Raw genomic sequence first — 13951 nt, forward strand, 5'->3', positions numbered from 1 at the left:
TAATACATTTTAACATGGTACATAGAATGCATATGTCCAAAGTTAAACTATCTCATTTTTATACTGATGTTGCTCTACTATGTGATAAATGCAAAATCTTTGAGGCTTTTCTGGGAATGTGCAAAACTAAAAGAATTTGGGAACAATTTTTCCAAACTTTATCAAAGATTCTAAAGATTGAATTGGAACTGTGCTTTGTTTGGTTATTCTCAAGAGGAAAATATTTCCTTGAACAACTCAAAAAAGAAGAGTAGCTTTTACTTCACTGATGGCCAGATGAGCAATTTCGATGAAATGGAAAGACAGCTTAGCACCAACTCATATGCAATGGGTACAGGATGTTATGTCTTACTTGTGTTTGGATTAGATATAACATTAAAGTGATCAAGATTGAATTTGACAAGATATAGAGCCTATTTATGGACTATTATCATAATTTGAATACATAGGCGGGGTGCTCTGGGGACTTCCTGTCTGGGAGCCAAGACTCAATTCTTTACGTATTATTCGTTGGTGACTGTGTTTAGTTGGAGGGGTAGGATTAGAAAGGCGGGGGGAGGGGGAGGGGTCTTCTTTTTCATTTTTTTCTATTTTTCTTTATAAGTAGAAGAGATTAGTCCAATTAGATAACCAACAATGAATAAAAGGGTAAAGGTTCTATTATTGTCACGTTTAGAATCTAACATACATGAAATTCTTTAACTTTGTCTACCTTAATGAAAACAGAGAGTTACCACTTTGTCCAGCGCTCTGTTGTAATATTAGAATATGAGGTGAAGTTTTCATAAGAGAATTTCTATTTTATTAGAGCATTGTGTACAAGACAACGTATAAATCACTCATGATTCATATTCCGTATTTCATTATATAACCAATATGGAGACAATATATAACATGCAATATTTCTCTCTCTACTAAATCAATACAAATATTTTAAAAAGGACCTGTGCAAAGGCAAAAGGAAATACAAACATTTTGGTGCCATTAAATTCTTTGGCAGTAAACATGATGTGGTCTGCGTTGTTCAAAAGAAATTAAAGCAAGAGGTAACATTGGAACATGGAATTATGAATGATGGGGATAAAGAGAGCATTTGGATCTTCAAATTTAAATGATCTTAAAAAAAAGCATCCAAGGATATAATATAGTAAGGCCCCTGGTATCCAGCACTTATGGGGATTGCTAGATGCTGGATAAGTGAATTTGCTGGTTGTTTGAGACTGCGTATTTTGTGATTGGTTCACTAACAGCTAGGTCGTGCCAATTTTAAACTTGGTATTTTTTTCCTATTTATTTTCCATGATTTTTATGCCTTTTTTTGATAATTTAATTTTTCATTTGCATCAATACATACATATAATTCTTCATCATATAACAATAAAAATGATGCAAAATGATATATAATTTTTTTTCTTTTATCCCCATCCCCAAAAGAAAAAGAAAATAGAAAAAAGAAAAAAAAACACCTGAATTTGTTTATCATTCACTATTCATATATTCCTAACACATTATTTTATCCTGAACATATTAATTGGGAGGAGTGGGTGTTATGGACGATGTGGATGGACTTTTACTGATGAAATCAATATCTGGTTTCCAAATAATATAAAAATTCTCAGGTTGATTCCTTAAATTATAAATAATCTTTTCCAATGGTGTACAGTTTTGAATTTCCGTATGCCATCTATCTAACCTTAAAATTATCTGACATGCATGTTACTGCCATACATTTCCATCCCCCTGCTATTGCTACACTCAGAAGATTTCATTGATATTTGTCTAACTTCAATTTAGTGTCGGTGTCATATAAATTTTTTTTGTCGGTTGATTGAATTCTAGATAATGAGGATTTTACTGTACTATGCTTTTCGATTAAAAAAAAAAGTGGAATACATGCTTATTGGCAAGAAATGCAAAAGTGGACACAAAACCACAGTTGAATTATTCTTTATTGTTTTTACCACCAGAATTCAGTGTGGGGAGAGAAGTGGCCAAGCGAGAGATGTAATTGCATGCAAGATGTGGAGATTGGTTGTAAGAAAGAGTGATTAGTTGTTAGAAGAGATGCAATAGCGATGGGAATGATGTAGTTAAGCAGAGGAGAGTTGGGGGTGAGATTGCTACTTTGCGGGTTTGGTTGAGGATCGTGACATTGTTGTGGGCGGACACTTTGCCCATTCAACATGGGGTGAAAGGAGCAGCCAAAGGTGATCTGGGTAATACAAATAGAAAATCACTGACTTTATACTGCACCACGTGAACCTCCAATAGACAATAGTGTTTTATTTTTCAAAAAATTTGGATTGCTTAGCACACCAAATGGTGTGGCTACATGATCCATTGTTAGGCACTTGGATTTTTTTCCTCTTTTTAACCATTAGCAGTTTAAAAGCAGTGGTGGTGGATATGTCCAAAGAAAACAATGCAAATTATGTCAGTTATCTCCTCTGGGGCTTCAATTTAAGGTTGCGGACTCTAGTGAAATTACAACGGATTCTTCAGGCTGTGTAGACTGGCGAATGGAAAGAAATTCTGATTGATTTTACCCACTAGAATTTCTTGCCATTCGCAACTCAGGAGGTTTGCTTCATGCGTGACTTGCTAAAGTAAGTAATAAATTATTGAATACAATGAACTGCTTTTCCTTTCTCACCGGTCTCTGTCTAATATTATGACAATTGATATCTTCCTATCTTACAAAACTGAGGGTTTTTGTGCATTAAATTAGTCTATCATTAAGTTAAGACTCTGTATCAAAATTTTGGAGGCTGACATGACTGTGTATGATATTTAGCTGGGTTGTGGGTCAGATCATACTGATAGTTTTCCTGAATGTGTTTGCTGCAAAATGTGGATCAGTAAGATTTGATTTCCATATCCTGTATACAGTATAGAAATGTGACCTTCACTTCCGTTTGATTCAGCCAGAGTTCTGACGGCAAATTATTTTTTAACTGGGGAGAAAATTCAGAAAGCTGAGGTTCAAATGTTCATGGTAAGGAAGCCAACTGCAATGTTGGAATTTATTTTGAGAGGATGACGGTGGCGGATTAACTACCACCTGGGGCCTAGGCCCCCGAGGGTCGGTGTCATTGGGAGGGGGACATTCATGGGCTATGCCCACCTCCCATGAGTTATTTTTCCCACTCATGGCACTAGGATGACGGAAGCAGCTACACTTTTTATTATGTTTTTGATTCCTGTCTCAAATTTAATGTCTCCATCAATGCAAATGATGTTTGAAGTTTAAATTACTTTATCATTATTCAACCACAAAGCGTTTTGGAATACCAGATTAAAATTTAGAAATGTCATGCTTTGGCTTTGCGACTTTTTTTTTAACTTTGTAGTTACACAATATTATAACCTGCACTACTCGGTCGCAAAGCAACTGATTATGCTGGTAAGCATCGACAGCACGTTGTCAAGTTGCATCTGATCAAAAACGCAGGCTCTTCTGTTCACACACTGATTGGAATTGAGACATTTAGTTGGTCCTCATATAACGTGTGTTCTCTCTAATCTGATAATGCAGCTCAACGTTAATTTTGGCCCATAATTTTGCTAGCTTCCTATAACGACAGGTAATGGTGTTTTTTCTTCAGAATTTGCAATGACAAGTTTTTACTTCAGTACAATAATGCGTATCACCGTGGAAAGGAAAGAATAGGAAAGAAGAAATAAAAACTGAAGAATGCCAAGAAAATAAAATATTTATACAATAAAATCTATTGGAGGTTACCAAAAAGTAAGGTCTTTAGAGAGTCAATCATAAATGCAAACCAAAATTTTGTAAATATGGGCTCCATATTTTCCAGAAAACATAATATTTATCTCGCAGATTATGTAATTTTCTCAAATAGTATAAAACTGTGAAGTTCTGCATGCCATCTTTCCATACCTAAATCTATTTTTGACTTCCATGATATTGCTATACATTTCCTAGAAACTGATAAAGCAATTAACACAAATTCAATTTGTTAAATATTTAATTTTAATTTTAATTTTGGCCTTAATATTACTCAATAAAAATAACATCAGGTCCTGGGAGAATTTGACCCCAGTAATTTGTTCCAAAAATTAACCAAGATTAGACGCTCACTCAACAATTATGAAAGTAGCAAAAAATTGGCATTCTCCACCTCATTATTACTTCACATATATTTCAAATTAATAAGTCCAAATAATCAGATGAAAATTATGTTTTGTTAAAAGTCCATTGAATATAGACTTCACTAAAGTCCCACTAATTTGTATGAATATTATCAATTTAGATTTTTATTTTTGGTCTTGACATTGAATTTGATCGGCGGTTGCTTCGTGACTGTCAGAGATTGCTTTATTTCTCAGCCTGTAATTTAATTTCGGAGGAGGCTGAGAGGGAACACCATATCGATATTCCACTGCCCATTTCTGAGAACACATCCGCCTGGCACTTTTGTTTGCATGCGCAGAGAGGAACCGGGACCTGTTTGAGTCCTTGGCCTGTGTATTAAGAGGGGATTTGATCTTATATTTATTTCAAAGAAACGTGATACATGAAACAATTTTATTAATATTAATACTAGTTTTTCAGTACTCCCACTCCCGTGCAACTGTATTTGAATAGAAAATAAAATCTCCTGAAGTGTATGGGTTATTTATACTTAAGGTACCTGTATTATGATTACAATTGTTGGAATTAACGCTATCATGACAAGTGGGTGCAGAGTTGCAGATAGGAGGCAGTATAATTGGTGAGATAGGTATCAGTTTTGTAAACACAAATATAATTGAAGTTTTATTTGTAATTAATAAAAATGATATTGAATCCACTAAAGTGAGTTTTGTTAAAACTGAACCTCACGCAAGATGTTTCCATTAATATGATGGTGGCCTTTTCAGTTACAATGCAGGTTAATTGTCTGCCCATTCTCTCTTTCAGAGGATGTCCCACCATATTTTAAAACGGAGCCAGGGCCGCCACAAGTTCATTTGGAGGGAAATCGGCTAGTCTTAACTTGCCTGGCAGAAGGGAGTTGGCCACTTGAGTTTAAGTGGTTCCGAAATGATACAGCTATTACATCCTTTTCGAGGGAATACAGGTAATTGAAAAGGAGCAATGTGCCATCATTAAAATAAACTGGAAGTTATTGATAGGGACCTTGAAACAGTGTCTGATCATTTTTTTCCATTCATTGGGAGATAAAGCTTTATTATTTCTTGGACATTGAGGTAATGCAATTTTTATGTGTTTTGGTACAAAATAGTTTGTGTAACTTGAGAATCTGGATGATCATCTAGTTTGGCATTTAGCTCCATTATCCCCTCAAAATTAATCAGCAAACTCCAAGACCTAGGACTCAACACCCCACTGTATAATTGGATCATGGATTTCCTCACTTCCAGACCACAACCAGACCACATCTCCACAATCTCTATCAATACCAGAGCACCACAGGGCTGTGTTCTTAGGCCCCCGCTCTTCTCTCTTTACACCTTTGACTGTGTGGCTAGGTGCAACAACACCATGTGAAAAATCGCTGACAATACCACGGTCGTGGGCTATATAAAAAGGGGCGAAGAGTCAGTGAACAGGAGAGAGATTGTAAACTTAACTGAACGATGCACCAACAACTTCCTCGCAGTCAATGTCACCATAACCAAGGAGCTGACTGTTGATTTCAGGAAGGGAAAACTAAAGATGTACGATCCAATGATCATTGGGGGAAATCAGAGGTGGAGAGGGTGAGCAAATTTTGAGTTCTTGGAAGTCATTATCTCAGAGGATCTTTCCTGAACCCAGCTCACTAATGACATCGTGGAAGAAATACGTCAGCGCCTCTGCTTCCTCAGGAGTTTGCGGAGGATTGGTATGACTCCAGAAACCCTGGCAAATTTCTACAGAAGTGTGGTGGAAATTGTGCTGACCGGCTGCATCACGGTTGGGTATGGGGACACCCATTGAGCATAAAGTCCTGCGAAAGGTAGTAGACGCAGTCCAGGACATCACAGACAAAACCCTTCCAACCATCAAGAACATCTACAGGGAAGATTGGCATCGGAGAGCAGCAGCAATCATCATGGATCCACATCACCCAGCACGTGCTCTGTTCTCGCTGCTACTATCCGTTCCACAAAACTCGCACCACCAGGTTCAGCAACAGCTGCTATCCCTCCACCATCAGACTTCTCAACAATAAACTCAATCAAGGACTCATTTAAGGACTCTTGCATTTATTGATTTCTGAATGTTTCCCCCTTCCTTTATTGTACCGTTTATTTATTTATATTTCATTTGTTTACATGTTTGCATTGTATACAGTTTTTTTTATTTGCACAACCAATAAGTGGTAATTCTGTCTCCTCAGGAAAAAGAATCTCAGGGTGGTACATAACGTCATGTATGTTCTCTGACAATAAATCTGGAATCTGGTCATCGGAGTGTGGATTTCACTCCTGCTGCTCACCTGTTGATAAATGCTCTGTGAGGGCGTTATCATGCAGGGTGGTACCAGACAAAATGTTCAGGAATATTTGTCCTGGCTCAGATATAATACGAGGGTGGCAGCCTCAGAAAGTCACCGAGGATACAAATGTTCTCTTGAAGTCGATTTAACTCTAGAACCAAGTGTTTTCATGACAGCTGGTAAAACTAATCATTCAATGACTGATGAATGCAAGATGCATTTCCGAATTTCATATTCCCTTGCGTAAAAACAGATTTGCCAGGCACACTTTTTAAAACTTTCCTTTTTGTGCTCTTGAAAATAAGCTGATGTAGGATGAAGCAGGTAAGCAGATTGATCTGAGGATAGCAGTGAATTTGAATAGTTGTCAGTTCCTAGATTGGATGCCACCTGATTTTGTCCCAAGACCAGCAAGAAATACCATTTGGTTCATGGTTGTCAGCCACAGGCATTTCTATCAGCGACTCATTATCAATACTTTTGTTGCTAAGAATAATATCCGTGTTTGCTGCCAACTTCACAAACCAATGAAATAATCTGCTTCTTTCTAATTACAGCAACCTTTTTATGATTTTAAATGCCAGTATCGCTATGTAATCTCCCTTGCTCTAATGAAAAAGCGTCTATTTTTCAGGTCTTATTTTCCCACAGGCACCATCCCAGTGAATACTTGCCATGACCACAATATTTCCTCACCATTCTCCCAGTGGCATTATTCAAAACTGCACTGAAGAGCCTTTTTTTCCCCTCTTTCACCAGCATTTTCTGCTTCAGCTCGTTACATTGAGCAAGTTTGTAGACCTCTAGAGTCCACAGCAGCTATTTGAAGACCTTGGTCTTATTTAGTCTATTTTCTTTTGCTGAATGGTGTGAATTTCAAATTTTCTTCATGATATAGCAGCGGGTATAAGTGGTCTTGAGAAAGTTGTCAATTCATCACACCTTTCGAGAAGTGAGAATGCGGTTTTGAAATGATTGGTGATGACCCATCCACTCAAATTCACATCGCCAATGTATGAGAATTATTTTGAGAACAGCTAGGGCACGTGTTTAATGGATGAAAGGTTATTTGATGTAGACGCTGGTCAGGTTTTGTGTCACAAAGGGTCGTGTCAGAGAGTTGTACATCATGTAAACAGGCACTTTGGCCAAATTGGTTGATCTGTATCCACTTTTTTTCCTATCCAGGTACCTATCCAATGGTTTTTAAATCCCGTGATTTTCCCCTGCTTCAACCATCTCTTTTGGCAGCTAGCGTGTTTGGAAAAAAACCTACCACTCACATTTCCTTTAAATACTTCCATTTTCACCTTCAAACCATGTCTGCTTTTAGACTCCCTATACTTGAAAATAGTCTGTGACTATCTACCCTCTCCATGGCCCTCTACAAGGTCACCACTCTCCCTCTTGCATTCCAATGAGAAAAATCCCAGGCCATTCAATTTGTTGTCACTAAAGGCCTCCATTTCAGACAGCCTCCGTGAGTCTCCTCTGCACTCTTCTTAGCGCTGCCACATCCTTACTATTGTGTGATGACCAGAGCTGCTCACAGTATTCCAAGTGCGGCCCCAATGTGATCACAAGCGACTTTCATCCGGTCCCCTCATATTATTGAAGTTAGCTCTCTCCCATTTTAAAACCTGAACATTGTCCAACTTTATCCTCTTTCATCTCTGCCTTAAAGCTTGCTGAATTGTTCTTGCTGTTCTCAAACGCACTTTCACCTCTCGCCCAGCTTCAATCTCCCACCGGCAGTGTGATATTTTCAGTCTTGCAATCTGCCAGGATTCTCAAAATGGTCACAAATGCTTCTACCATAACTTTTGCCATTTTTTTTGAGACTCTGTGATGCATTCCATCAGGACCAGGGGACTTACCTACTTTTAGAACCACTAGTTTTCTCAGCACTGCCTCTTCCAGGGGACTTACCTACCTTTAGAACCACTAGTTTTCTCAGCATTGTCTCTTCCAGGGGACTTACCTACCTTTAGAACTACTAGTTTTCTCAGCACTGCCTCTTCCAGGGGACTTACCTACCTTTATAATCACTAGTTTGCTCAGCACTGCCCCTCCGATTGTGATTGTATCCAAGTCCTCACTTCCCATTGTATCTGTTGACATGTTTCTTGGGCATGTTAAATGTGTCTTCCACATGTTAAATGTACCTTGGCCATTTCCACATTACCAAATGTGAATTCCTCTTCTTCCAAGAGAACTGCATTCACTTTAGGCACACTATTTCACTTTAAATATTTATTTTACTGTCTGTTTTTTTTTATTTTGTGCAAGTTTACTTTCATAATCCATCTTCCTTCTGCTTGTTGCTTTTCCTTAGTGGTTATTTGTTGTTTTTTAAAGTTTTCAAGTTTTCCCAACTTTGGCAACTTGGTTTGCATGAGCTTTTAGTTTGATGCCTTCCTTATTTTTTGAAAGCTGGCTCTTTCCACCCTCACTGCCCTTCTTTTAACCAGAATGTATTTTTTTTGAGCATGGTGAAGAATCTTTTTGAAACTCTTCTTCTGCTCCTCAACTGTCTCATGAACTCCTCTCCCATCCAGTTTTAGTCTCCCTTGATTAGGCAGAATACATTGGATTTGGATTCTAAATTTAAATTTATCACTTTTATACACTCCATTTATATGAGAAATTGAATCACTTTCCAAGAGATCCCTAACAAAGATTGTTAATTTTACCACTCATTGCACAGGACCAGATCTAAGATTGTAGGTTCAGTAACATCCTGGACAAGCCTCCAAATTTGTTACAAGTCCAGGGGATTCCAAAACCCAGGTCTGGGCTGCTGAGCATGGACGCTGTCATCTCACCCAGCCAGACACCATGGACATTGATGTGAAAAGGAATCCTTTGGTGGCCCTTTTTGATACAACAGGAGGGAATGATTCTTCTTTATCTTTGGTTTAGAGTCGCCCCGTTTCTTTTGTGTGTAATTTTAATTAAATGGAAGGATGCTGCCCTGCCTACTCATGATCAGTGGATGGGTGACATCATGTCCTGTTTAAACATGGAAAAAATTCATTATTCAATTAATAATTAAGATATAAGATTCCAGAAGTTATGCACTGGGTCAATTATGACTCACTATATAATTTTACTCCAATGTAATTAAATTGTTAGACTTGTATTTTTTCCATGTTCCTTATATGTTTTTCTTTTAATACTAGTCATTAGCCCCTTTTACACTTGCGACCCAATAAATTGGCCATTCAGTGTCCCGTTTAGGAATGGCGTCTTTGCTGGTTCATACTTGGCCACTCTTAACCGGGGCACTGCACACTTCCATACTTACAAGGAGCCATCCCAGGGGATAGGACTGTTTTACCTTCAATCGGAATTGTCCGAATGCAATTCTCAGTTTCACACTTGGCTGATTGTAACGCTGCCGGTGATTGAAGTAGGGGGTCAAGGCAGCCTATCCCCATTGTGAGATTTTGTCATTTCTCTCCGGCGTTCAGACGATTTTGCTTTCACACAACCCTATTTCAGCCGATTGCATGTTAATTCCTGGGACCACATTCAAGTGTGAAAGGGGCTATATTATTAGCATCTGGCAATGGGGTTAGGTAAAGGGTTTGAGTTTTTCTCCCTGACTATTTTCTTCATTTGATATTGGTAGGGGTTTTTTCAAAAAAAGGGATATACTATTTAGAATATGAATTATGGAAATTATTTACAATTTATGTATGCTAATGATATGTAGAATATCTTATTTAGTTTATATAACTGTCCATACTATCTAATGCCATTGTCTATTTTTTATTTGTAAGTTCTTTATTAAAATCAATAAAAATATTTTAAAAAGAATGGCCGCAGGTCTCGTTCTCCAGACAGTTTTAACCTGCACAGGGCTGTCGGGCAGGTGGACTACTGAGGAGTGCTGGAAGGCGTTATCTCTACTGCTCTGCTCTTCCTGGGTCTATATCAGGGGTTGTGCTATCTCTATAGACGCTGCAACTGTGCCAGCATCTTGATGCCTTCAGTCTGCGTCTCTTGCTTAAACTACCCTGAGTATCACAGGAAATACTCTTCACTGACGTATTGGGCCCCTCCAGTTGAGTTGCAACCTGCCTTCCTTGTACAAGTGACCTGATCCCAGAGTGGATTCCAATTATTCAAATACCTGAAGTTCTCTTGCCTCAGCTCTTTTGCCACGTATTCAACTCTTCTGTCTTCCTACTTCTAAACTCATTTCCTCATGGTGCAGATTAGAACCCAAGAGCTCCTGTTTTTCCGTTTTTTTTAAATGAATTCCCTAAATCTCTCTTCGTGCATATGACAGAGACAAAATGTCTTCAACATGCCGGTTAATAAGTTGGGCATTGAAACAGAAACTGATGGTTATTATTTTTTATCCAGGTTTATTCTGAACCCTAAACTAAACATTTTTTTCCCCCTAGGTATGTAATTCCATCACTCCAACGCTCAGACACTGGGTTTTACCAGTGTGTGGCCCGGAACAGACGTGGAGCACTTCTGCAGAGGAAGACAGAAGTGCATGTCGCATGTAAGTGGATGTCATATTTTCAAGAAGGCATTTTTTTAAAGCAATATACATCTGGATTTTTTTTAGTCTTTGTATTGTGAGTTATCTCATCTCAAAGTACCAATGAAGATACCATCTACTGCATTCATAACAATGTGTGATCTAATTCGTAGTGGTGCCAATACAAATAAATATTGATTCATTGGTAGCACAGGAAATTAAGGGAAGTAAACAAGATATAATGGCCTACTTTGGCCAACCATTGATTTATTTGTCCAATATCTTGCAAGTCAATTAATGGAGTTAAGACTGAACTAAAAATGGTTATTTCTGTCAGGTTGGTTTGTCCCTGTCTTGCCTATAAGAATTAATCAGAACAACCGACTGATAAAATTTCTTTTCTTGGTTGACTGGCATTATTTTTCTTCCCAATTTTACAGGTATTTATTTCTTGAAAAATGTCTTTCATGGCTAGCAGTTTGAATCGGGCAGAATAATTTTGAACCATGGTTGCCGATAATTATTCTGGTTGAAGCGCAGGTGATTTTCTTTTAGTTTGCTCTAATGGCATTCCTTCTGCAGAGACAATATTGCATGAAATAAATCACTGACTCTTCTCAGATGATAGAACTTAATCTGTTCTGGCCACATGAAAAAAAAATTATTGTAGCGGAGGCTTTGAACACAATTCAGGTAAATGTTCTTAAGTGTCTTTTTATGGAAGCCCCTTCACAATTAACTTTGCATCTTTGCTGTCTTTCTCATTCACTAAAGTTTGGAATCATTCCATGAATTGAACTTAAACAGCAGATCCTTTTGAACAGAGAATGCTCAAAGCATTTAGTGGGTTAGACAGCATTAGCATGGTGAGACTCTGAGCCAATTCTTTTTTTGGTCCAGAGTCTTTTTGATCTTCCTGCTAATAATATCTGAGGCTGACCACTGGCAGCATTTTATGTTTTTGTTTAACATCTGCAGATCTGCAGATTATTTTTCTCCAAAGGTAATTGAACCTTTGATATGTTTACCAGCAGCTGATTTGAGTTTGTCAAAGTACTTGCTAAGAATGCCAGTGTGCATGATGGAACGTGCTGATCTTGCATACCTACCCCTGCTCTCTTGCCTCATCCCCCATTTTTTCCTCCTGAGTCCTGTCCCTCATACCTCGTTGGGTCTTGCTTAACTTGTGATCTGACTGGATCCCAAATCAGCTCTTCCTCCTGGGTTTCATCCCCTCTTCTGCCTGTACCCACTCCCCATAAGTTCCCAGCTCTTCATCTGCATCCATTTCCTTCCCTCACCTGAGATGTACCCCAGCCTCCTTGTCCTCCACCTGGTTAGCATCCTATTCTCCAGCCTCCCTCTGCTCTCCTTCCAAACCAGGTGGCCTAATCTATTCTCCCTAATGTTGAACCCTTGTTTTCCAGCCAGTGGATTTGCTATTTTGCTGTAACTTATCCCTGACTTTTCTATGAAGTACTGCCATCTGGAGCAGGAGAGCGCTGCTCAGGGAGCTGAAGAAGGAATTTGTCCATCATTATTGAATGAAGATCTACCGGGACCAATGCCTGAAGAGGGCGCACAAAATCAGTGAACCGGTGCGGACTCGAAAGGCCAACATGGCCTGTTTCCGCTCCGTAAATGGTTATATGGTTATATGGTTATTTTCTACCTGGAACCGTGTGATGCATTGGTCTTTTGGAGCTTTTGTTTGGTTATCTTTCCTCTTCTAGGTGAGATTGCACCCACCCATCTAAAACATAGCTGCTACCTCAATAATGCTTATCCATCATTTTCACTCTGATTTTGTACCAAATGAGCAGATGATTTATAAGCTGTTTCAAAGGAAATTAAACATGCAGAATTTTTTTTAAGAGCAACTCAGTTATTGCTAACCTGTCTCGTTCTGACTTCTGTCTTCAGCCTTTTGCGCTGTTCGAGCCAAGTCCACTGTGAACTTCAGGAACAGCCAGGCATGCTTTGACCTTTGAGAATTTCAGCCATTTCAGATAACCCACCTTTCCAGTTTGTGTCAGAACTGATCTTTTCAGGAACAGAGAGTGTCTGGGATGCTCAGTGAATTGGCAGCATCTCTGGAGAAGTGAGCAGGGTTGGTTTCAGGTTGATGATGTTTCACGAGGGTGGGAAACACGAAAGTCTGCAGACAGTGTAGGCACTTTCAAGCAGGGAAAACACCTGTCTGTAAAGGCGGACGTTCGCCCTTGTGCCTAAAGATGTACCTTTCAAAATGTGTCATGGCCAGCTCTGAGGCAACCCTTCTCGGGGAAGGATAATCGGTGGAGCGCTGCTCTTTGCTGCCTGACCTCCATGTACAGCTGCTGCAAGCAGCTGGTTAGGGACGGGCTGATGACACTATCAGCCTGTGACCCATCTCCCCACTCACCCCTCTCCCTCCATGACCTCCTCAAGGCAGGGGCGGTGGGTGGGGGCCGTTGGGGCAGCAGAGGTCATCGGGGCGGCAGGAGCCAGCAGAAGCCGTCAGGGGGTGGCCACTGTGGTCTGTAACAGCCTCACAAAGTAGCTTTGGCCTTCGGGGCTGCTCAAAGCGCGGCAGGGTTTTCTGGGAACCACAGAGTGGTTTCAGCTGCATGGGGGATTATGGGTAGGGAAAACACCAGTCGCCCCGCCTCCATCAGATGTGGAGGGCGCTATGAGGCGTCTCTCAATATGAATGGGATGATGGAGCAGCCTTTTAGGGTTGCTGTCTGAAAGGTATGTTTTAAGTTTTAGATCTTCTCTTGTAGCCGGCCTCCATGTGGAGGCCTAACATGAAATGGCCTAGTGATTGTAGTAAAATCACACCAAAATGCTGGAGGAGCTCAGCTGGTCTTTCAATGTCATTTAAGAGACAAAGATATCAGGCCAACATATTCTTTGCTCATTCCTCAGCCCTGATATATTGGCCCATTACCTTTGTCAAAAAACCTCAGATGAGAGACAGTGCTGGCTAGGGGAGGAATTCAGACCAACAAAAGATGTT

At 39.4% G+C, this 13951-nt stretch overlaps 1 protein-coding gene across 1 annotated transcript in view; it reads left to right on the forward strand.

Moving 5' to 3' along the window:
- The window catches only part of sdk1a (sidekick cell adhesion molecule 1a), a 681074-nt gene that overhangs the window by 238237 nt on the left and 428886 nt on the right, over positions 1 to 13951 (forward strand). Inside the window, exons 2-3 of the mRNA XM_069906184.1 lie at positions 4925 to 5084; positions 10865 to 10971. Of these exons, the coding sequence (XP_069762285.1) occupies positions 4925 to 5084; positions 10865 to 10971 (267 nt within the window). The remainder of the gene's footprint in view (positions 1 to 4924; positions 5085 to 10864; positions 10972 to 13951) is intronic.

Source organism: Narcine bancroftii, chromosome 12, assembly GCF_036971445.1.
Source record: "Narcine bancroftii isolate sNarBan1 chromosome 12, sNarBan1.hap1, whole genome shotgun sequence".
Taxonomy (NCBI): Eukaryota; Metazoa; Chordata; class Chondrichthyes; order Torpediniformes; family Narcinidae; genus Narcine; species Narcine bancroftii.